Source organism: Pan paniscus, chromosome 7 (genome assembly GCF_029289425.2).
Source record: "Pan paniscus chromosome 7, NHGRI_mPanPan1-v2.0_pri, whole genome shotgun sequence".
Classification (NCBI taxonomy): domain Eukaryota; kingdom Metazoa; phylum Chordata; class Mammalia; order Primates; family Hominidae; genus Pan; species Pan paniscus.
The window spans coordinates 95,760,778-95,786,279 of record NC_073256.2 but is presented as its reverse complement, the minus strand read 5'-3'; the positions used below and the strand labels follow the sequence as shown (position 1 = coordinate 95,786,279).

At 42.4% G+C, this 25,502-nt stretch overlaps 1 protein-coding gene across 4 annotated transcripts in view; it reads left to right on the top strand.

Annotated features, from left to right (window-relative positions):
• The window catches only part of TPD52 (tumor protein D52), a 257,001-nt gene that overhangs the window by 124,800 nt on the left and 106,699 nt on the right, over positions 1–25,502 (top strand). For 2 of the 4 annotated variants that reach the window (XM_057303033.2, XM_003831277.8), the window contains 3 exons: positions 1,898–1,939; positions 3,442–3,490; positions 7,871–10,595. In XM_057303033.2, the coding sequence (XP_057159016.1) occupies positions 1,898–1,939; positions 3,442–3,490; positions 7,871–7,990 (211 nt within the window). In that variant the 3' untranslated portion in view covers positions 7,991–10,595. Of the gene's footprint in view, positions 1–1,897; positions 1,940–3,441; positions 3,491–7,870; positions 16,078–25,502 lie in introns of those variants that run through there. The other 2 variants (XM_003831276.5, XM_003831281.6) reach the window with 2 other exon arrangements.

Here is a 25,502-nt window from a genome sequence, read left to right as displayed (position 1 = left end):
GGTATAGAGCCCAACCGATCCACTGCTGGAGGAAGTGATATTTTACATGGGTTCTTAGGGACAGTGACTAGAATTAGCTGTGAAATTCTGAAATTTGCACTTACTTATCCACCTGTTTCCACATTTTGTTGATAATACCAAATTCAATGTGTGGGTCCCCGGGACAAGGAATTTATCACATATTTGGCCATTACCTTCTTTTTCAGCGATTTCTGCCAAAATGAATGTCCTAATGAAGAGTTTTGATTATTAGGAACAGAAAGCTGTGTAACTTTTAGCTCACCTAAAAAGAAGAATGTGTTGCACAAATACAAAGTTTTTTTGTAATTCAAGGAGAGAAAAGGAAGCAAGGCCAGGCTCCACCCAAACCAGCTCCATCAACTGGGAAATTGAAGTAGCTTCTATTATTGAAACCAAGAAACCTATTCCTCTTCCGTCCTGCTGGATTCCCTGCATGATCACCTCTCCTGACCTCATTTGCTCTACCTCTCTCTGTGCTTATATTCGATTCTTTCTTCGGGAACTGGTTTCCTCTGCGTTCTGTCAGCTTTCACCTGGTCCCACCAGATCCTCTTCAACATCTAAGTGTCCAGCAGCTTAGTGTCCTAATTACAATATGCTAGGATAAGAGTCTTAATTGTCTTCACTCCTTCATTTTTCATACATTCCAAACAATTTGTAGGCCACTGGGAGGTTAGTGGTGGTGGGTGGTGCTCCACTGATCCACCTATCATATCAGTTATGGTAGAAGGTGGTTTGTGGCAATGTGACTATTCCAGGCAGCTTCAGCAGAAGGGTCTGAGGAAGAACAGGTGATACTTAGAGTTCTGGTGTTGTAAATTTAGAGATTGGGACCAGCACACTTTGATAGATCCAAAGTAGGAAAAGAATTATCAAATTCCTCCCAGAATAGATTATTATAGTCTTATACCCTAGGTATTGACCACCATTGTAGGAGAGAGAGAATACTGAGTTACATGCATCTTTTCCTGTTACGTAAGACATCAAGTACAGAGATGTTTAAATATTTCATTGATAATCTTGATTACACAGATTGCCAGCATATTTGACATGTATCACAGTCATTCTCCATGTTATCAGATATTAATGCAAAATTAGATTTGAGGACCTACATTGAAGACACGTTATCATTTGTACCAAATGAGTCTTTAAGAAAAGGAAATCATGAGCACACAAAATATTTAAATATAACTGAGAATTAATACCTTGAACCTATACACTTTACCCAAAGGAAAGTTTATTTACCAAAGTCGTGCCAGTGGTCAAACTATTATAAGCATAGTAACAATATTAGCAGAATACAATCATTTTACGAGCCTAGGAATGAAGGCACTCTTATCTCGTGAGGTGGTCTTTATGGGAGATGGCTAAGAGTAGATAACCTTGAACCTGAGTGGTCAGTGAACTGCATTGTCCTTGAGTGGGCAGTTGCCTCCTTGTCTTACTAAGAGCCCTTCCCTGGCCTTGCTTGTGTGTGTATGTGTGTATGTGTGTGTGTGCATGCTTCATTTTTGAGGGGAGGCGATAAACACTGAATTAGACCCAAGTTCTATTCTTGATTCTGCTGTGACCTACGGTAACTCATTTAACGCCTATATGCCTTACAGCTCCAGGTGAAAGCACTTTAGTTTTCAAAGTGCTATAAAAATGCAAGGTGGTATTGTTAGCTCTAGTAACTCCTGGGAATTAATTGGCTCCTGAATAAAAGTAAATTATGTTGGAATAACTTTGATCCCCTCCACCTCAAAAAGTAGGTAATTCTTCATGGCGCCAAAAGAATAAAGCTCCTGGGAAGCTAAGTTTTGTCAGCTTTTAATAATGTCGAAGCACCACTATACTAACCTTATTTCTATCTCTTTTTAATGCTGCCTCTTAGTATACGTTCCATTCAGCATTCAATTAGCATGCCTGCTATGAGGTAAAGTATATTTTTATGAAATGTAGTTGGTCTTATGCTTTATTTTTCTTTATTTAGATGTTTAACTTGAACTGTTCTGAATTAGGGAACTAGAATTCCCCTTGAAACAAGCTGTGTGTTTAACACTCTATCAGTTTTCAGCTACACTTCCTCTGATGTTGGGATGGGTGCAAGAGATCTGTTAAATGTTTTGATTTTGTTTTTAAAAAAATTATTTCTATTTTATTTTGTAAAACCTTTGTTTCCTGTCTGAAATCTGTTCACAAAGTGAGCACTACTTGTTAACAAACCTTCTTTTGTCCCGCCACCTCTGTCTGCATTCGCTTTAGTTACATTCTCCTTTTCTTCATCCTTCCCATTTTCACTTCCCCCATCCCACTGTGACATTTGGAGCCAACTATGATTTAATTATACTATCTGCTTTCATTAGCACTTGCAAGTGATATTACCTCACCTAACCTCTCTAGAGAGGTAGAGGATTTTTAACAATCTGTGCTTGGCTTAAACTTAAGTGTCCATCAAAATCACTTGGAGTGCTTGTGAAACCGCTGCTTGCTGGGCCCCACCTCTAGAGCCTCTGATCCTGTAGAGTTGGGGTGGGACCTGAAAATTGGCATTGCTTATGACTTCCTGATAGCTGCAGCAGCAGCTGGTCTGGGGCCCACACTTTGAGAGCTGTTGGCTTAACTGTTCTGCCATCACCACCGTGGGAAGGAAGAAACCCCTTTTCCTTTCTTTGCATTTTTCATCTTGGTAGTAGGAAGGATATTCAAGGTCAGTTGGATAGGATAACAGCATTGGAAACCCTGTTTCCAAAGCGCCTTTGTGAGAGACAAAGGCGCTATGATCCTCCTTAATTAATATGGATAGATGTGAATGTAACATGGATGAATGAATGTCCTGTGGGCTCAGCGTGCTCTCCTCATCCTTTGGGACAGAGTTGTGAAGTAGGCAAAGCCGTTTCTATGCTTCTCCCTCTTCTTTTTGGTCCCTGCTTTCCCAGTCTATTATGCTGCTCCCTGATATTGAACCTCATAAGCTTGTCCCACTTGGGTGATGTGTGTTCATGTAGAAATTCTGCCAGGGAAGATGTGAATCAAAATAGGGATTTTAGAGCGTAGTACCTTAACCAAAATTAAACTGATCTAATGGTGGCATTTTCTTGTACCATGACAAGTTGGTTGGGGAAGTGACAGAATTGCTATTTTACCCGGCTTCGTTACCTCTCCTTACACATGTACTTGACCATATCTATATTACTTATGTCTGAGACTGGCCCTGTTCATGGAATCAAATGCATACTCTTAAAATATTAGATCAGAAATTGAAAATCTTACATTATAAATAATTGTATGTACCTGCACATATATGATACAGATAATTATATCTGTTCTTTTGCTGATTGAGAATAATGTTGAAGAGGAATCAATTATATTTTCAAACTAGTTGGATTTTTTTTTCAGTATTTGTATTTACTATTTGTTTTTCTTTTCTCTCCATAGAAACTCCCCAACTTTTAAATCATTTGAAGAAAAGGTCGAAAACTTAAAGGCAAGTAGAGAGATGAACAAGGTCTTTTTGATACATTGCCTGGTGTCTTAATTAACTTTGCTGTGGGAAAATCATTGACATTAATATTTCTTTCTAAAAATATCTAAAGAATGTAAAGAACTTTACTCCTTATGTTACTAGTGGACATTTAAGGTGTTATGTACTCAGTATCTTTTTAGTGTATGCTGTAGCGTGGCAGCATGCCACATGCTGAAAGGAAATGTACAATTTACAAAGAAATGGCACTTTAGAAATTTGTGCTGCTTTTTGCTTTATTCATTTCAAGTACCTTTGTAGGTGGACAAAATTTAATATAACTTTCTTGTCAACAATTAACAAGAATATAGGAAGCACAAGAAAGAAAACAAAAAATTGGTCCTACCATTCAGACAGTGATATATGTATGTGCTGTTATGCTGTTACGCTTTAAAAAAGAAGTAGCCATACATCATAATCATTTTCCTGTATCAGTAAGTATTCTCTTTCAATATTATGTGCAATGGCTGCTTGTATATTACTTTTTTTTTTTTTTTAGATGGAGTCTTGCTCTGTTGCCCAGGCTGGAGTGCAGTGGCGTGATCTTGGCTCACTGCAACCTCCACTTCCTGGGTTCAAGCGATTCTCCTGCCTCAGCCTCCCGAGTAGCTGGGACTACAGGGGCATGCCACCACACCTGGCTAATTTTTTGTATTTTTAGTAGAGATGGGGTTTCACTCTGTCAGCCAGGATGGTCTCGATCTCCTGACCTCGTGATCCGCCCGCCTCGGCCTCCCAAAGTGCTGGGATTACAGGTGTGAGCCACCATGCCTGGCCTGTATTACCTTATAATGGATGTTATTTGTTCAGTCCTCAATTGTTAGACATTTTTATTATTATAATGATGCCATGATGATCGTTTATGATTCACTGTTTTTATTTTTTGATTTCTTTGATTTTAGTGGAGGTGAACATTTCCCCATAATAATGAGCTTTATTGATTTGTAAATTATATTATCTTTGAGATTATATTCAAAGCTATAAAATCATCAACTCTAAGGATCACAGGCAACCTCAAAAGTTGTCTAGTTCCCATCTATTCCTCGACCCTCTCTACGGAGTTTGTATAAAACCCATATTTTCATTACTTCCTAACTCTGATAATTATAGGGGATATATTTTAAGGATTAAAACTAGTATCTTAAATGTTTTTATATCAGTCAGTTTAAAAACTAATATTCAGTTTAGTCTTTCAGAACTTTGAGTCACGAAATGCATCTTTAAAAGCAGGGTACATTTATTGAAATAAAACACTCTACAGTGATCTGGATCTTTTTTTAATTTAATTTTTTTATTATACTTTTAAGTTCTGGGATACATGTGCAGAATGTGCAGGTTTGTTACATAGGTATACACGTGCCACAGTGGTTTACTGCACCCATCAACCTGTCATCTACATTAGGTATTTCTCCTAATGCTATCCCTCCCCTACCATCCCCCCCTCGACAGGCCTTGGTGTGTGATGTTTGGATCATTTTTTTCTTGAACATACAAACATTAGTACATACCTTTTCTGTTTGTATGCAGACATATGAATGTTTTTTCAGAAGAGGAGTTACACTGTACACACACAGTCCTACAGCTTATTCATTCAGCCCTCACTAGCAGGGTGCTTTGTGAGCCATAAATGCAGGGACCTGTTCTTTTTGGTCACTGATACTTCTCAAAGGCTTAGAACAGTTCTTGGCACATTGCTCAATATGCATCTGATGAGTAAAAATATATATAAGAGTCATTCTTCTATGTCATTTCAAGAGACCTGCTTTATTTTTCTTAGTGCCAAGTCATGTATTTGAAAGCAAACTGTAGTTGCAGGAAGTCAAGGATTACTAAAATTCAGTTCTCAATATTGTTAGGACTGTTATAGCCTTTCCTTGAAATCTGCCCCAAGCGTTAATTTTTGAAATGGCAAATTGGAAAACCAGGAATCTTATGTGTTTTTGACATTGGACATGAGAAACTTCCAGGTCATTCACTATATACTCTCCTGAATATATTTAGATTCTATAAATTGTAATGAAATCTGCTTTAAAATATGACTAGGCACCATTCAGATTAAAAAGTGTAATTTAAAAACATACAATATGTTGGCTGGGCGCAGTGGCTCACACCTGTAATTCCAGCACTTTGTGAGGCCAAGGCAGGCAGATCACTTGAGTCCAGGAATTTGAGACCAGCCTGGGAAACATGGCAAAACCCTGTCTCTAACAAAAACGATAGAAAAATTAGCTGATGTGTTGGCATACACCTGTAGTCCCACCTACTCGGGAGGCTGAGGTAGGAAGATCGCTTGAGCCTGGGAGGCAGAGTGAGCAGCAATTATGCCACTGCACTCCAGCCTGGGTGACAGAGCCAGACCCTGTCTCAAAAAAAAAAAAAAAAAAAAAAAAAAAAGCATAGTGTATTAAACAGATACCCCAAGTATCCTAAGGAAGCTGTAAAATTACATGCTGGGGATATAATTTTGTTAAAATACATTTATATTTAATTAAACATGAGGTCCATTTAGATTTTGGGTTGATTCATTCATCTGTGATTACTGAGCATTTGCCATGTGCCAGTCAATCAGTATTAGGCACCAGAGTTACCACAGTGAGCAAGAGAGACATGGACCCCTTCTGCAAGATGTCTAGACAATTAAATGGCCAATGAAACTAAAGTGAGGTAAGGGTTCTGACGTGAAAAGCTGAGGATGTGATGAGGACAAGTGGCAGAAAGTTCACCTGGCTTGGTGGAAGGGAAGGTCAGAGAAGACCTCTTAGAGGACTCAGTAATGTCCATTGAGGATTTTAGGTTGAAGGGAATGTTTGAAGTTTGAGGGCCCTTTTGAGGACCACCAAGAACTTCACTGTGCTGTAGGATATTGAGCAGGAGGTGAAGCTAGAGAGATGTGTAGGCCACATTGCAGAGTTTGAACTTGGGGCAATGGGAAGCCATTGAAGGGTTTTAAACAACCCAAGTGGTGCATTCTTCTGTAAATGTTAGAGAGATCAGTGGCTGCCCTGCACATCAAAGGGGAGAATGATTGGAGACAGGCAGATTAGATGGAAGGACGGAGTTGTACTCCAAGCCAAAGATGATGGAGAGTGAATTAAGTTAGTGCAATGGGACCAAGTCTAGAGCTATTTAGAAGTGAGAAATGACACGGAAAAAAAAAAAGGATTGATTGGATGTAGAACAAGTTGGATAAGAATCAAGGACAACCCCAGGTGTCAGGCTGGGGCAGCTAGGTAGGTGCTACTGCCATATAAAGTGTTAAAAAAGAATAGAGAAGGGGCTAGTTGTGGGGGGAAGGAGTTCAGTTTTAGACATGTTGAACTGCAAGGAGATTTGATACTATAATTAAGGAATGTGTTTTAATAAATTTAATAAACAATGAACACACATTATTCGCATTTCCCAAACAATTTGGATGGTAGATCAAAAAGAATGAGAGTGAAAATAAGGGGTCTGTGACCACTCAATTAAGATTGAGCTAAGAGCAAGGTCAAGTTCAAACCCACTATAAGCTTCTTGCATCCATGGTCACTGACTGTTTTCTTACTGTTAGCTGTCCTGTTGGACAGTGTAATGAGAGAGCATATACAGATTAGCATTGAAAAGGATAAAGTGACATGTGTAAGGGTTTTGAAAAAGTATTATACAAATGCAAGGCAGATATATTGAAATAAATGCTTATTGGCAAAATTTCAGGCCAGATAGGTTGGAGTAGTGCTTCACAAACTATAATGTGCACATGAACGACTCAGGGATTTTGTTCAAGTGTTGATTTCAATTCTGTAGCTGGAGTTGGGTGGGGTAGAAAGGATATCTGAGATCCTGCATTTCTAATAAGCTCCCAGGTAATGTTGAGTCTGTAGGTCCTTGAACCACACTTTAAGTATTAAAGGGTTAGAAAGCTTATACTGTAACTGAGAAAAAAACATATATTTCTTTCCCATGTTGTATTCAATATTTCTTGAATGAGTGTAGCTAAATGAGCAATTCGATGCAATACAAAATGTTATGCAAGTGTAGAGACAGACAGTTCACTAGGTACTTTAAAATAATAGACCTTACAAAGTTTTCTAGACAGACTTCCTGTGAAGAACAAGGAGCAGGGGGAAAGGAGAAGGGGTAGAATTTACCAATCTGAATATTTCAGCAAGGGAGAATGCATGAGTTTTACTATAAAACCACACTGAACATTGCAACAATACTAAATTCCATATATATATATAATAATCACTGAGCTATAAGGTTGCTGATGTATTTGTTCTTGAAAGTAAATTAGAGTTACTTTATGCAGAATCAGCTAGTTTTATGTTTCATAATGTCTTTCCCTTTTTTGAACTTTTTTTTAAGTCTAAAGTAGGGGGAACCAAGCCTGCTGGTGGTGATTTTGGAGAAGTCTTGAATTCGGCTGCAAATGCTAGTGCCACCACCACGGAGCCTCTTCCAGAACAGACACAGGAGAGCCTGTGAGATTCCTACCTTTGTTCTGCTACCCACTGCCAGATGCTGCAAGCGAGGTCCAAGCACATCTTGTCAACATGCATTGCCATGAATTTCTACCAGATGTGCTTTTATTTAGCTTTACATATTCCTTTGACCAAATAGTTTGTGGGTTAAACAAAATGAAAATATCTTCACCTCTATTCTTGGGAAACACCCTTTAGTGTACATTTATGTTCCTTTATTTAGGAAACACCATTATAAAAACACTTACAGTAAATGGGGACATTCACTATAATGATCTAAGAAGCTACAGATTGTCATAGTTGTTTTCCTGCTTTACAAAATTGCTCCAGATCTGGAATGCCAGTTTGACCTTTGTCTTCTATAATATTTCCTTTTTTTCCCCTCTTTGAATCTCTGTATATTCGATTCTTAACTAAAATTGTTCTCTTAAATATTCTGAATCCTGGTAATTAAAAGTTTGGGTGTATTTTCTTTACCTCCAAGGAAAGAACTACTAGCGACAAAAAATATTTTGGAATAAGCATTGTTTTGGTATAAGGTACATATTTTGGTTGAAGACACCAGACTGAAGTAAACAGCTGTGCATCCAATTTATTATAGTTTTGTAAGTAACAATATGTAATCAAACTTCTAGGTGACTTGAGAGTGGAACCTCCTATATCATTATTTAGCACCGTTTGTGACAGTAACCATTTCAGTGTATTGTTTATTATACCACTTATATCAACTTATTTTTCACCAGGTTAAAATTTTAATTTCTACAAAATAACATTCTGAATCAAGCACACTGTATGATCAGTAGGTTGAACTATGAACACTGTCATCAATGTTCAGTTCAAAAGCCTGAAAGTTTAGATCTAGAAGCTGGTAAAAATGACAATATCAGTCACATTAGGGGAACCATTGTTGTCTTCATTTAATCCATTTAGCACTATTTAAAATAAGCACACCAAGTTATATGACTAATATAACTTGAAAATTTTTTATACTGAGGGGTTGGTGATAACTCTTGAGGATGTAATGCATTAATAAAAATCAACTCATCATTTTCTACTTGTTTTCAATGTGTTGGAAATTGTAAAATGATACTGTAGAACCTGTCTCCTACTTTGAAAACTGAGTGTCAGGGCTGAGTGAATCAAAGTGTCTAGACATATTTGCATAGAGGCCAAGGTATTCTATTCTAATAACTGCTTACTCAACACTACCACCTTTTCCTTATACTGTATATGATTATGGCCTACAATGTTGTATTTGTTATTTATTAAGTTGTGATTGTTTTATTATTGTTTATGCCAAATGTTAACTGCCAAGCTTGGAGTGACCTAAAGCATTTTTTAAAAGCATGGCTAGATTTACTTCAGTATAAATTATCTTATGAAAACCAAATTTTAAAAGCCACAGGTGTTGATTGTTATAAAATAACATACTGCCATTCTTGATTGCTAGAGTTTTTGTTAGTACTTTGGATGCAATTAAAACTATGTGCTATCACATGTGAAAAGCTTAATAAATTCCATCTATCAGTAGTATAGGTCTCAATATTTATTATGAGACCAGTGGTCTGGAAACAGCTTGTTGTATTACAGAATCAACTGGAGTCTATGCTTAAAAAAAAAAATTTTTTTTAACCATCCTTAAATTATTGCTTAATGGTATCATATTAACATATTCTAAATAAGGGCTTTAAGGCACAGGCTGTTGAAGCTTTTTCTCAGAGGAGTGGATCTGTAGAAGTCTGTCTTTCTATAGAAATATTGTGCTTACTCAACTGTTAAATTATTTTTTCTATGAACTAGTCTACTTCTTAAAATTCAAACATATTCTTTTGATCACATTGTTTCTTGAGCATCCTGCCCTGCTACTAACTTTTCAACAAGGCAAAATGGAGTAAAGTGGCAATTTCTTTAGATGAGTGAAATACCCTCAAGTCTCTTTTCTGCCCAAAAAGGGAAAAGTGATAGAAATGGGGGTGGCAAGGGGGGTGAGTGGATGAAGGTGGGTATTGGGGGTGGCTGTGAAAGAAAATAATGGAGAATCACTTTTCTAGACATCTACCTATACTTAATCTAAGAAACAAAGTAATCTACTGTAAAGTACTCTGCCCCTTGAAAGAAGTATTAAAAAGAGTGAGGATGGATTTAGAAAAAAACATGAATTTAGAAATATTCAAAATGGTTTTTGTGGCAGATTCAATATTATGAATTCACAGATATTTAAAGAATGAGAAACATAGTAATTAGTAGAAATGCCAGAAACAGTTCCTGGTTCCTCTTGTGTTTGACACTAAGAAAATAGCAAGAGTGTGAAATCTCAGATACTTACGAAATCTCACAGATGTAAGGACTCAAGTGTAGAAGAAAATATCCCCTTCTTACAAAAAGAAATGTCAATTTATGGAGTTTGTGGGAAATAGGGCAAGAATTCTTATGCTTATGAGAGCCAAGTAGTCAGTGGAAGAGAGTAGAGCTCAAAACTGGATTATCACCTTAGCAACTTAGAATAGTTTGAAATAGAAAAAAAGTATTTAATTTGGATCTGGATCTGTTAAGATATGCACAGTCTATTTTTTGTATAGTATTGGAAAATAAAAATGCTATAATTTGGGTATGGGTTCTTTTGTATACATTACCTGCCCATTGAGGAAAGGGGCAAGTCCATTATGCAACTTCTTTCCAAACCCTTCATATTCTGGATATGATACTTAAAGAGCCATGAGCAGCTACATTCTGCCTATCAGAAGGCATTTATTAAATGACTGCTTGCTGAAGATGTGCCCAAAGATATCCTACATTAAGGTCATTTGTCAGAATGATGTTTTTGTTTGTTTAGAGTTGGCTGACCTCCAACTCCTGGGGTAAAGGAATCCTACTGCCTTAGCTTCCCAAATAGCTAGGACTATAGGCATGCACCCGGCCATGTGTTTTATTTATAGCTCTTAAAGCCCAGATGAAGAAATCACATTTTTGCCCATAGTGAAGAAACATTTGGCCATTGATTAGTCCTTATTTTCAGTGACTGTCCTGTTTTCATTAGATTAGAGAGACCCTGTGTGGGCCACAGTTAATATAAACCATTATCGCTTTTAAGTAAACCTGCACATCTTAGATTTCATAATTTCCTTATTGTTCTGACTCAAAATGAACTAAGAGCTTTTCACTTTTTGTTTGTAAGTTCTCAGAGAGTAGGGTCTGCAAGTGCTTTCGCCTGCCAGGATTTTGTACTCAAATAAATGCTATTTGGCAACTAAAATTCTTGCCAGCTCTCATGTAATTTTGATGTTACTGAGGTTGGTTGGTAGTTTATTTTATTAATTTTGTGGTTCTTCTGTCATATAGAAAAAGCCAAATACAGTTTTGTTTGAATATTTGTAAATGGACGTGATCTTTCACTTTACCACTCTCCAGCATGCTTTAAAGTTTCTCCTTGGTTTCTAGAATTGATTCTCTGTTCTTATTTTCCATTTTGACTATTTTTTAGTATTAGAATTCTTCCAGCTCCTAAATGCTATTGTCTATCTGTTGTTATCTTCTACATGATCCCCTTAATGATCTTATCCATTTCTATGGGTGAAATGACTATTTTTAGAGTGATACTAATAGCTTCCCAACCGGTATCTCCAGACTTGTTGATGGTGGTGGCCCTCCTTGAGCAGCTGCTGCAAGGACACCAGCTGCAGCAAGGGAAGCACGGCTGGGGGTTGCAGGCTCTGCAGAAGTGGCAGGGGCCGGCAATAGGTGATCCCAGCAGGAGCCCTGCCTTACCATGTTGGCAGGGCAGGAGCTTGTGCTCCTGGGTGCAGCTGCAGCCACCCAGCTGTAGCTCCAGATCCAGGAATCTGTGTGCTCTCGGGGGCCTGGAAAGTCCCCTGCCCATGCAGGCCTGGAAGTGCCTGCTCCAGTTCGGAGCAAAGTTGTGGCTGAGCTTGGGTGCTGTCACAACCTGGCCAGGTGTGTGCATCCTCAGGGTGGTGCTGACATGTCAGGTTCCTGCTGCCTCGGCCCCCTCCCAACTATGGGCACCAGTGAGCATGGGAGGGTGGCCAGGGGCTGAGGGTAGCTTGGTGTGGACAGCCTGGGTGCTCTGGATGGCATGTTGATGGTGGCAGGAGGCAGGTTCCTAGGAGGGAAGGGGTGGGTCCCTGTTGAAACCCCACCCTCAAGCCAGGGACAGCCTGAAGCCTGGGGGCCAGGCTGCCAGTTTTAGGTAGAGCCCACAACCCAGAGCGAGAACTCTATTAATGCATTTCGGCCAATCGGATGGTGTTTTTTCCAGGCCCACCCTTCCTCCATTCTGAGCACATAAAAACCCCACACTCAGCCAGACTCAACACTCATCAGGACAACCTGCCTGCAGAAAGGACCACTTTGGGTCTCCTGAGTGCTGTTCTGTCACTCAATAAAGCTCCTCTCTGCCTTGCTCACCCTACGGTTGTCCATGTAACTTCATTCTTCCTGGACACAGGACAAGAACTCAGGACCTGCTGAACAGCGGGAGCAAAAGGAACTGTAACATGTTCCTGGCTGGCTTGCCAAGCTGGGGCGGTGACACGCTCCCAGACTGCAGGAGAGAAGAGTGGTGACCCTTCTGGGGACCCAGACCTTGGGATTCCCTGAGCCAGAGCTGCTATAACATTATAGCCTTCCCACCTTTCACCGGCACCAGACAGCTGCCCCACATGACAGGAGGCAGCAGCAGAGCCAGGCCAGCTGAGGAGCCATGGGCTGGAGTGGGGTGGTGGGACTGAAAGAGCTGTAACACAAACGGGCTGAAACAACCCCCCAACAATGTCCCCCCCCAACCCCCCTCCCCGCCCCGCCGGTCACGCTGCAGGCAACGAGAAGAGTTGAGCCCTTCTGGGAGCCCACACCTTGGGGTTCCCCAAGCCAGGGCTGTGACATGCTGTAACACCCTCTTTGGGACTCTGAGGTTGCTGGCATCTCTGAGCTTTTGGGTTTTACCACGTTTCCCTTGCCCAGACACTGGTGCCTGCAGCAGAAGCTGGTTGTGGTCCATCTGGTCCAGCTGCAGCCTTGCACAGAGCCGGTGCCTGTAGCTGCTCACCCTGCTGCAGCAGCTGGTGTGCCTGGCTGGGCGCAGTGGCTGGAACCTGCACTCACTTGCTCACGCACCCCTCACCAGCCCATGCCTGGCTCACCCTTGGCAGGTGTGGGATCTGGGCCAGCAGCACAAGATGAGCGCAGCCTACTGGGCAGAGTGGGCAGAATGAGCCCAGCAGGCATGAGCAAAACTCCAGCAGAGGCGCTGCAGGCCATGGAAGTTTCCAGCTGGTGAAGCGACATCCTAAGAATTTTGTGACACTATCCTTTCTTCTAGGTTTGCACACATGGTTGAGGCATGAATTTCTAGTAAACTCATGGTCACCTCCACCTAGCCGCAATAGCTACTATTCATTAAGTGCCCAGGCATCTTACACTCATCACCTTTAACTCTTTACTCAGGCATGTGGCAGTGTCACCATTTTATAGATAAGACCATAGCCAGTAGCTGTAAAGTATTAGACTTGAACTTAGCAGTAGAATGAAACTATTTTCTGTTCACTTTCCTTGGCTTTTTTGAGGTGGGTGTCTCACTGTGTTGCCCAGGCTGGCCCTAAACTTCTGGGCTCAAGCGATGTTCCCGCCTCAGCTTCCCGAGTAGCTGAGACTAAAGGTGTGCACTGCTGCCCAGCCAGGCCTATATTTAATAAAGCAAGGAGTGGTTACAGCAGGATCAGAATCCTTAAGATGGCCTATGTGAAAACATCACTATTACAGAGGATGCTACTCTTGGCACTTGTATAGGCAAGGAGAAAGTTATGTGGACATCCCCCTATTGACTTGTTCAGTTCTTTACAGTCCCTCTCATTTGATGCTTCTGATCCTCTACCAAAGACAGAACTAAGGCCAAATTTGAAGTCATTTGATACAAACTTACTCTTATTTTTTTTTTTTTTGAGCTGGAGTCTCGCTTTGTCACCCAGGCTGGAGAACAGTGGTGTGATCTTGGCTCACTGCAACCTCCACCTCCTGGGTTCAAGTGATTCTCCTGCCTCAGCCTCCTGAGTAGATGGGATTACAGCCACGTGTCATCACGCCCAGCTAATTTTTGTATTTTTAGTAGAGACAGGGTTTCACCATGTTGGCCAGGCTGATCTCGAACTCCTGACTTCAGGTGATCTGCCCTCCTTGGCCTCCCAAAGTGCTGGGATTACAGGTGTGAGCCACCACGCCAGGGGTGTGTTTTTACAGATACTTGAGTTTTGCACTTTTCACCCATGCTGGAGTGAAGTGGCAGGAACATAGCTCACTGCAGCCTCAAACTCCTGGGCTCAAGTGATCCTCCTCCATCAGCCTCCCAAGTAGCCGGGACTACAGGCATGCACCACTGCACCAGGCTGATTTTTCTATTTTTTGGTAGAGACTGGTTCTTGCTATGGCCCAAGCTGGTCTCGGACTCCTAATCTCAAGCAATCCTCCCTCCTCAACCTCACAAAGTGCTGGGATTACAAGTGTAAGCCGCCCTGCCCAGTCAGACTGAGGGTTCTTGAAGACCACTGGCCATGCTCTTTACAATTTACCACACTTTCTCCTGAAAAAAAGTGGAAGTAGCACCATCCGTAGGAAATAATGCAAAACTGTTCTAGGCAAGAGTCCATTAATAGTCTCGGGAGATAAACAGTTTTAACTGCCAAGAGGGAGAACTCACCTGGAGAATTTATTGTAGGCCCCTTAATGAATTTGTAAGGACTACCATACAGTTAGCTAGTAATAATTTTATGTGATTCATACAATTGTGCACCATTCTGAGATCAGTGCACTTCGTGTTCTTAACACTATCTGTACCATTAGAGAGCATCAGAAAAGCTTAAAACCCATAGTCAAGGCATTCTTAAAATAGGGTCTGTGATCATAAAAATTCTTTCTCTCGAAGTACTTGCAAATGAACTGGAAAGGTGTGTGCCCCCAAAATAAAACTAACTGTGGATTAATATTAAACTGCTGGGTCAAAGATAGACGGACAACTAATTAATAAACACTTTCTCAAGAATGATGTTAGGCTGTTTTGAACAGGGTGGGTAAATTTTGGGAATTAACACTGCAGGAGAAAAGGGAAAGAAAATCCAGAGTGAGGGTGGGGGCCTACGGCGGTGCAATACTTAGGGACATTCCAAAACTTCTGAACTCCTAAGTTAGATAATAGGTATCTAGAGGTGTCAAAACATTTCAGAAAAACTATTTTTGTGGCGTGAGTGGACTGGCTGCAGAAGTGGCAAAGGACAAACTTGGATGCAGGGTTTGGCAAATGTTGGGTGAGCCCTAATCTGTGCCTGGTGCTAGGGACCCTACAGCAAAGTTCCTCTTTTCAAAGTTTAAAAAGTTGGGAGTAGACACTAAATATTATTAAATATTTAATATGTGGCATATTAGAAAGTGCTACATGGTACTAAGAAAAACAGGTGCCAGAGAGTCTGCATTTGGGCTTCCACTTCTAAATAGGGTAATCAAGGAGACCCTCATATTTGAGTGAAGACCCCAAACTCGAGTGCTGGCGGCCATGTAGGGGGGACGGCAGAGCGGGAGAACGAGCGTCGCGTTAGCAGAATTTACAGTACACTGGGGTCCAACGGATGCCCAGGAAGGCGAAATTCCTGCAAGTTAAACGCACTTCTAACGCAAAACTTAACCAGGCCCCTTTCCAACTATTTAGCCCACCAATTTTAGCTTAAGTCTCTTCTTCCCCACGCCACTCCCAGATGAAAGGAAGACACGCCTCGTTGGCCTCCAGAGCTCTGCGTCCGGGGGGCGGACCTCTCATAGCTCCGCCCCGTGGCCCGCGCGCTTGCGGAGGGGAGGTCAAAGGTCAGAGGTAAAGAAGTCATGGCGGCGCTGTGTCGGACCCGTGCTGTGGCTGCCGAGAGCCATTTTCTGCGAGTGTTTCTCTTCTCCAGGCCCTTTCGGGGTGTGGGCACTGAGAGTGGATCCGAAAGTGGTAGTTCCAATGCCAAGGAGCCTAAGACGCGCGTAGGCGGTTTCGCGAGCGCGTTGGAGCGGCACTCGGAGCTTCTACAGAAGGTGGAGCCCGGGCAGGTGAGAGGGAGTCGCGGGAATTACGCCAACGACGCGGTGGGCGGGGTCGGGAATAGGGGCGGAGCCTGGCTTAGGAAGGGGAGCTGAGGTCCGGGGCCCAGTTTTCCGGAGTTGCGGTGCGTTGTGGCTCAGCCCTCGGCCCCTAGAATCTGTGCTTGGTATTTTTCTTCCTTTCGTTGTCCTTTTGTGTGGCATTTGCGTACTGGGCCGGGTCTGTCCACACTGCGCTTGTTTTCCTGGGATTGAATGCTTGTGGGAGGGTAACCAGCGGGGAGCGCTGCTGGGGAGGCGATCTAGGGCGATTCCTGGGACGCTGAGGAGAATGGGACTCACACGGAGAGGCAGGGCTCTGCTGGGTCTTGTTCTGAACAGTAGCTCTAGCATGGAGCTTGCTGTCTGGAGTAGAAGGCCCTTCATAAACATTTGTTAATTTAATGACTGGGTGATGAATCACTTTCTGAACTTGGGCAAGTGATTTAACTTGTCAGCGCTTCACCTCTCTTTTGTAAATGTCTTCTTTTTTTAAAAAGTAAAATAAAATCTCCGTTTGTCTCAGCCAGTACTTTTGTAAAATACCATAAATTTATAGATAAATGAAATGGAAGAAATAAAATTACAAGCCTAAGTTTTTTTTTTTTGTTTGTTTGTTTTTTTTTTTTTTTTCTTTTTTATTGATCATTCTTGGGTGTTTCTCGCAGAGGGGGATTTGGCAGGGTCACAGGACAATAGTGGAGGGAAGGTCAGCAGATAAACAAGTGAACAAAGTTCTCTGGTTTTCCTAGGCAGAGGACCCTGCGGCCTTCCGCAGTGTTTGTGTCCCTGGGTACTTGAGATTAAGGAGTGGTGATGACTCTTAACGAACATGCTGCCTTCAAGCATCTGTTTAACAAAGCACATCTTGCACCGCCCTTAATCCATTCAACCCTGAGTGGATACAGCACATGTTTCAGAGAGCACAGGGTTGGGGGTAAGGTCACAGATCAACAGGATCCCAAGGCAGAAGAATTTTTCTTAGTACAGAACAAAATGAAAAGTCTCCCATGTCTACCTCTTTCTACACAGACACAGCAACCATCCGATTTCTCAATCTTTTCCCCACCTTTCCCCCCTTTCTATTCCACAAAACCGCCATTGTCTTCATGGCCCGTTCTCAATGAGCTGTTGAGTACACCTCCCAGATGGGGTGGTGGCCGGGCAGAGGAGCTCCTCACTTCCCAGTAGGGGCGGTGGGGCAGAAGCGCCCCTCACCTCCCGGACGGGGCGGCTGGCCGGGCGGGGGGCTGACCCCCCCCCCCACCTCCCTCCCGGACGGGGCGGCTGGCCGGGCAGAGGGGCTCCTCACTTCCCAGTAGGGGCGGCCGGGCAGAGGTGCCCCTCACTTCCCCGACGGGGCGGCTGGCCCGGCGGGGGGGCTGACCCCCCCACCTCCCTCCCGGAGGGGGCGGCTGGCCGGGCAGAGGGGCTCCTCACTTCCCTGTAGGGGCGGCCGGGCAGAGGCGCCCCTCACCTCCCGGACGGGGCGGCTGGCCGGGCGGGGGGCTGACCCCCCCACCTCCCTCCCGGACGGGGCGGCTGGCCGGGCGGGGGGCTGACCCCCCACCTCCCTCCCGGACGGGGCGGCTGGCCGGGCGGGGGGCTGACCCCCCCACCTCCCTCCCGGACGGGGCGGCTGGCCAGGCAGAGGGGCTCCTCACTTCCCAGAAGGGGCGGCCGGGCAGAGGCGCCCCTCACCTCCCGGATGGGGCGGCTGGCCAGGCGGGGGGCTAACCCCCCCACCTCCCTCCCGGACGGGGCGGCTGGCCGGGCTGGGGGCTGACCCCCCCACCTCCCTCCCAGACAGAGCGGCTGGCCGGGCAGAGGGGCTCCTCACTTCCCAGTAGGGGCGGCCGGGCAGAGGCGCCCCCCCCCCACCTCCTGGACAGGGCGGCTGGCCGGACAGGGGGCTGATCCCCCCACCTCCCTCCCGGACGGGGCGGCTGGCCGGGCGGGGGGCTGATCCCCCCACCTCCCTCCCGGACGGGGCGGCTGGCCGGGCGGGGGGCTGACCCCCCCACCTCCCTCCCGGATGGGGCGGCTGGCCGGGAGGGGGGCTGACCCCCCCACCTCCCTCCCAGATGAGGAGGGAGGACGCTCCTCACTTCTCAGACGGGGTGGCTGCCGGGCGGAGGGGCTCCTCACTTCTCAGACGGGGCGGTTGCCAGGCAGAGGGTCTCCTCACTTCTCAGACAGGGCGGCCGGGCAGAGACACTCCTCACATCCCGGACGGGGCGGCAGGGCAGAGGTGCTCCCCACATCTCAGACGATGGGCGGCCGGGCAGAGACGCTCCTCACTTCCCAGATGTGATGGCGGCCGGGAAGAGGCGCTCCTCACTTCCTAGATGGGATGGCGGCCGGGCAGAGACGCTCCTCACTTTCCAGACTGGGCAGCCAGGCAGAGGGGCTCCTCACATCCCAGACGATGGGCAGTCAGGCGGAGACGCTCCTCACTTCCCAGACGGGGTGGCTGCCAGGCAGAGGCTGCAATCTCGGCACTTAGGGAGGCCAAGGCAGGCGGCTGGGAGGTGGTTGTAGCGAGCCGAGATCACGCCACTGCACTCCAGCCTGGGCGCCATTGAGCACTGAGTTAACGAGACTCCGTCTGCAATCCCGTCACCTCGGGAGGCCGAGGCTGGCGGATCACTCGCGGTTAGGAGCTGGAGACCAGCCCAGCTGACACATCGAAACCCCGTCTCCACCAAAAAAATTCGAAAACCAGTCAGGCGTGGCGGCGCACGCCTGCAATCGCAGGCACTCGGCAGGCTGAGGCAGGAGAATCGGGCAGGGAGGTTGCAGTGAGCTGAGATGGCAGCAGTACCGTCCAGCTTCGGCTCGGCATCAGAGGGAGACCGTGGAAAGAGGGGAGAGGGGAGAGGGGAGAGGGGAGACGGGGGAGGGGGGAGGGGAGAGGGGAGAGGGGAGAGGGGAGAGGGAGCTCTATCTACCACACAGTCCTTCTCTGAATATACAAGCCTAAGTTTTTAATAATTAAACTCAGCAGACATGAAATTGAATTATATACAAATAAACTCTCAATTTCTGTATTTTTCTTCCTAGGGAGTAGTAGCAAACAGTTCACAAGACTGGCAGTGTCCTGGGTTATAGGGTCATTTTAGTAGCAATTACTGATGTCAAAATTTTTCTGAAATCCAAGGACTAGAAGAAGCCTGGTATATTAGTTTATTATTTTCTGTTGTAACAAATTACTACAAATTTAGTGGCGTAAAACACAGCAAATGTGTTGTTCTTAGGGCTGTGAGAAGTCAGATGGGATCTCACTGGTCTAAAATCAAGGTGTTGGTGAAGTTGTGTTCTTTTCCGTAGCTTCTAGGAGAATCTCTTCCTGGCCTGTCTTTTCTGCCTCTGTTTTCTACTTTTTTGTTTTTTGGATTTTTTTGTTTTGTTGTTTTTTGAGACAGGGTCTCGCTCTGTCACCCACGCTGGAGTGTGGTGGCATGATCTCAGTTCACTGCTAAACCCCCTGGGCTCAAGTGATCCTCCTGCTTCATAGCTGGGACCGCAGGTGTGCACCACCACTCTCGGCTAATTGTTTTTTCTGTTTTTTTTTTTTTTTGTAGAGATGGGGTTTTGCCATGTTGCCTAGGCTGGTCTTGAACTCCTGGGTTCAAGTGATCCTCCTGCGTTGGCCTCCCAAAGTGCTGGGATTACAGATGACAGATGTGAGCCACCTAGCCTGGCTGACCCCGCCCGGCCCCCCGCCCCCCTCCCCCGTCTTCTGCTTTTGAGATCCCTGTGATTACATTGGCCTCCCTAGATAATCTAAAATAGATTATTCTGGATTATCTGGCCTCCCCAGATAATCCAAAATAATCTATTTTAAGATCAGCTGATTAGCAATCTTAATTCCACCTGCAAAGTTAATTCTCCTTTGCCAGGGAAGGTAACATATTCACAAATTCTAGAGATTAGGATGTGGATGTCTTTGTAGGGGGAGGGGGCATTATTCTTTCTACCATATATGGAGAAGTCATAAAATACTAGCAGAATAGCGATGACTGACCTGAAGCCACCTAAGGGATGGATTTTAGATCCATCCTTAAGGTAAGGCCATAAGAGTTAAGTGCAGTAAGGTTGGAAACATAGAGTTCAGTGCTCCCTTCCAAATATTTGTATAGGAAAGGAGTTTTTCTATTTCTTACCTAATATTTCTCACTCACTTCGCTCCCATTCACACCACATTCTAAGCCCCTTCGGAAACCCCCCAAAATAATTCTCAATTGCTGAGTTAATTGTGGTAAGAGTGAAAATTGTAGCATCACATGTATAGTAAGTTAAGTGTTTGAAACTAAAAATGTACTGTTTATTTAATGAAGGAAACAACCAAGGTGTTTTAGAGTCCCCAGAATTCCCTTTCCTTTCCCTTTCTCTTTCCTTTCCTTTCCAAGGCAGTTCTAATTGGGCTGTTCAGTTTTTCCAGGAGGAGGCTGGGGTGTTTCCTGGCAGTCCCAGCACATCCGTTAGCTTTTCTCAGTCCAGCTCAGGCTCAGCAGCATCTCTGCACCCTGCGTGGTTGTTCTCCGTCTAACACAGTTTAGAAAACATTATTCTACTAGATGATGGGTAAATGTGTTTGGTTGTGATGTACAGTTCACCAATTTCTTATTCACAAGTCTTTGACATCTTGGTTTAATGGAAATAAAATTCCCTGGGGAGGAGGATATCAGGAGGCTGTGTTGTAGTCTCCGTTCAGCAAATTCTTAGCTTTGAAGCATTTGAAGTTACGTGAACCCCTTTACTCCTTCTTAATTGATACCACTGACTTCAGTTGCTCCCTGGTTCAGGTCATTACACACACTGTGGATCAAGTTATCTTCCTAAAGTTGGGCTCTATAATCAGATTTAATGAGGTTATTTATTTATTGCTCTCCTTGAGAATCTTCTAAACCTCCATTCACACTGCCTGCAAGATTAAATATACAATGGTGCATCTCTCTACTGTGGCTTCAGAGGCCTACCGCCATTCAAGACCCTGCTTGGGTTAAAAGCTTCGGCTCAGTTCAGGTTTCCAGTTTCTGCCATCTTTCAACTGAGTGACTTTGGGCAACTTACTTAGCCTATCTAAGTTTGCTGTCTTATCTCAAAGTGGAGATAATGCTTCAACTGGAGTTACTGGGAAGTTTATGTGAAATAATACATTTAACGTGCTCTCAGTACACATTGACTGGTACAGAGTAAGCTTTATTCAGTGCATTTTAGCTTTTATGTGGCCCCAGCCGTTTCTTCTCCAGCCTTCTGCCTTCCTGAGAATAGTTTCACAGAGATGCTTCCACAATTACACAGTTCTTTGAAGTCCCATTGTTTTCTTAATAATGAACTTTAATTTATCAAACCGTGTAGATTCATCTCTTGTAACTGATGTACCGCTCTGGTGGGGGATGTTGACAGTGGGGGAAGCTATGTGTGTGTCAGCACAGGAGCGGTATGGGATATGTCTGTACTGTACTCTCAATTTTGCTGTAAACCTAAAAGTACTCTAAAAAATAATTTTTTTGTTAATGAATGAATATAAAATGCTATTTAAAAACATAAGACAGTATATGCTCTAACTAGAGGTTGAGCTGTGTCATTCAAAGAGACAATAAAATTAAGTTTTTCATGGCAAAAAGCCCAAAACCAAACAAAAAACACCAGAAAACAACCATGCACATGCCATTTTATTTAATCCCAAATGTAAGGACATTCGTCATCACTAATATGTTAACTTGTGGTGCCAGAGTAACACATGACACATCAGAATAAAATTTTTACTAACTTTTTTCCCAGTAGAAAATGTTTCAGGAGGTCAGAGACCTTGTCTTTCTTATTCTGTTGTATTCCCAGTGCCTAGCACAGTCCTTGACCCATAGTGGGCACTCGGTAAATATTTGCCAAATGTGTGAATGAATGAATAGTACATGTAGTGCATATTTGAACTTCAGTTATACCTGGCCTGTCGTTGAATTGTAATATATGTGTGACTGTCCACAAACAATTGTACAAGTAAGAATAGTACAGCCTTGAGCATGTCAGTTGAATGTGCCTGTCCAGAATAATTGAGTAAAAATAATTTTAAGAGTAGTAAGAAATTGAAAATACCACATTAGTTTTAGTTTTAGTATTTACTGGAAGTTTTCAGTGTTTTTCTAACATATTTATGGTAAGGAATATGAGGAGTTGTTGGGTATTGATAGGAATTCAACTTGTGAAAAAACTTGCTTTACCTCTTTTGAACTTACGGGACCTATTTAATTGAACAGTATCCTGAGATTACAAGATGAATAAACGCCAATTGTGTATTCAGGGTTTTTGAAAAAAATATTGTTTACAAATTTTATAAAAGTAATATTTGGTTACTTTAGAAAGAAAATTTAAATAGCCCTGCAGGTTATTATGTGAAATGTAAAAGTCCCTTTTTCTTACTTTCTCAAGGCTGGAGAGTGTGTTTTTTATGCATAGCTGCAGAGTTTTATATTACACACATGTAAGTATAAGCTAAGTATTGCTATATATATTTAAAAACATTAATTGGTTCGTAGTATGAATACTGTTTTAAAATATATTACAGTTAAAGAGTGTAAATTCTGCAGTCACGCAATCTTGGTTTAAATCCTGGTTCCTCTACCATTTACTAGCTGTGTTGCTTTGGAAAATTACTTAATATCTGTGTATCTCCTTTTCCCCCTATGTCATGAGATTTTTATGAGATTCAATGAATTCATTATTTAAAACACTTAACACAAGTGCCTGATACTTAATAAGCACTTAGTATGTTTTAGTTGCTGCTGCTGAAAATTGCAATTTTTACCTAAGTATGACTATTTTTCCTTATCATTACATAATATTTGCTTGGTATTCCATGGTGTGGATGTAGCATAATTTATTTAAGTAGGAAGGCCTTAATTATTGAACTTTTAGGTTGTTTCTGTTTGTTTTTGTTTTCTAACAGTGTTGCAGTGAACATTTGCATTTTTTGTGTACTTACAAGAGTGTATTTGTAGGTTATATGTTGGGTAAAAGTGTACACACAATTTGAGTTACAGCCTGTTTGTACTGAACTCCCACCTACAGTGCATGACAATGTTTCCTCACCCCCTTATCAACACATGGGGTGTAATAGGTGGATTTTCTTGATATTTGACAATTAAAGCAAAATATAGAAATTGGAAACTGGGGTTATCATCTTTCATTCCTGATTTCAGTTTTTGATTTTTATCATAACTTCATGTTCACAGTTTTTGACTTTACAGTAAGTGCTATCAATTTGAACTCATAAAATGCACTTAAAATAACAAAATACTACATTTACACTATATATATTGGGATTGTATGTAAGATTTCATTTGTAAAATGGTTTCTGCTTAAAATATTCTTTTTGAAGATGAATTTTGCTGTTTCCTAAACAAATCATTATTTCTTTACCTTTTACCCTGGAATTAGCTTCCCTGCTGCAAATTCTGTTGTAAAAATCACCTCCTCTCTTAGACCTTTGTGATCTCACCAAACAGATGAAACTGTTTTTGAATGTTCTGGAGTTTTGTGTTTTACTACCTTTATGGTATACCCACAGCTCTCATAGTAAAGTCATTTACAAACCTGTTTTATCCTGTTTTCTAGCTGTAGTTCCTGAAGAACAAGGGGCCATTTTCAGTCCACCCTCTTGATCCTTTGCATAATGCTTTACACTTAAGTAGGGATTGAATATATATTTGCTGATTTAAGTTGGAATGAAATTTAAACAGTTTGATGGTTGAATAATTACAAATGAAAAATAGCATCTCAGATGGCCTATTATTAGACTTAAAAATATGTATATGGTGAAAGTCCAAGTTTTACCTATTGATTTAGTTCTTATAGTCATTAAAGTGTAGATTTACTTATATGTGGATCTCAGAAATAAGCCCATACACATTATCCTTACAAAGAACTTTCCCCTGCAGCCAGGAATTTAATCAAGGGCAATGCATCATGAAGTTCTTATCCTGTTACACACTCGGGTTACTAGTTAAAGGGAACCGAAGTTAAATGGCATTAAGTGTAATGCCATTGTTCTGTATGGAGGTTGTAGGTTCCATACTCATCCCATGCTCACTTACCTACTTTTCTTTTACTTTGCTTCATTAGCTTTAATATTGGTTTATGCATCTTTCCCTTCAACTAGTTTTGTTTTGTTTTTAGAGTAGCAACCAAATCTTTTTTTTTTTCCAGACAGGGTCTTGCTCTGTTGCTGAGGCTGGGGTGCAGTGGTGCAAACTTGGCTCACTGCAACCTCTCTCCCTTGGCTCAGCTGATTCTCCCACCTCAGCCTCCTGAGAAGCTGGGACCATAGGTGTGCGTCACCATGCCTGGCTGATTTTTGTATTTTTTTGTAGAGATGGGGTTTTGCCATATTGCCCAGGCTGCTCTTGCACTTCTGGGCTCAGGCAATTTGCCTGCCCTAGCCTCCCAAAATGCTGGGATTACAGGTGTGAGCCACCACACCAGGCCGTCCCATTCTTTTTATAACCATTTAAGTCAGGTACCATTTTCCCTCCATTTTTAAAACCTTAATCCTTATGTCACTTAGACAATATACATTTGTAGAATCTGTTAAGGCAATTGGGAGCTGTGCAATGGCATATAACTCATCTCGTAGCCACAAGGTGGCAATAGTTGAGCAAAGAATTGGTTTTTCTGCTTTATGACTCTTCTTAGCAGTAGAGGGTGGCATGCTACTTTTCAGAACATTGGAAAAAATGTTTTTCAGAGAGTTTTGGGGCTGCACAGTAAAAATTTTACTCAAATTTTAAATTTATTTAAAATACTGATGTTACATGACAGTTTATAGTTTTACCTTATTTTAGCAATATATTAGATTTCATGCAAATATTTTTAAATGTAATTTTTTAGTTTTTTGTGAAAATTTTTATTAGTATTTTTTATTTCAAAATATTCGAATATTCCAGAAGACAGAATATCTAAAATCAGATGTTCAATCCTTTCAGAATACTGGAAAAATAAAAATATATAGATTTAAAGGGCTTATTTCAATATAATAGGGAAATTAATTTATTTTTAGTATAATTTTTAAGTCCACTAAAATCATATACTGTAATAGTAAAATTATATAGTTTTACTTAACCCTTTGTTTTCGTATCAGTTTTACTGACAACTTTAAAAATTATACCAGTGTTTTGAAAACTATTTGATATGTAAAGGAATGATGGAAAATGTTTCTGGTTTTAACGATGGTGCCAACCTGTTTTTACATTATAGAATTCTAGGAGCATTACCTCTGAGTAATAAAAATCTTTTGAAATGTTGTATGTCTCACATTTTCAAAGCATGTTTAGAGGAAATGACCAGTTAATATAAAAACAATGAAATAGTGAAGAAGTACATAGAATTCTCTG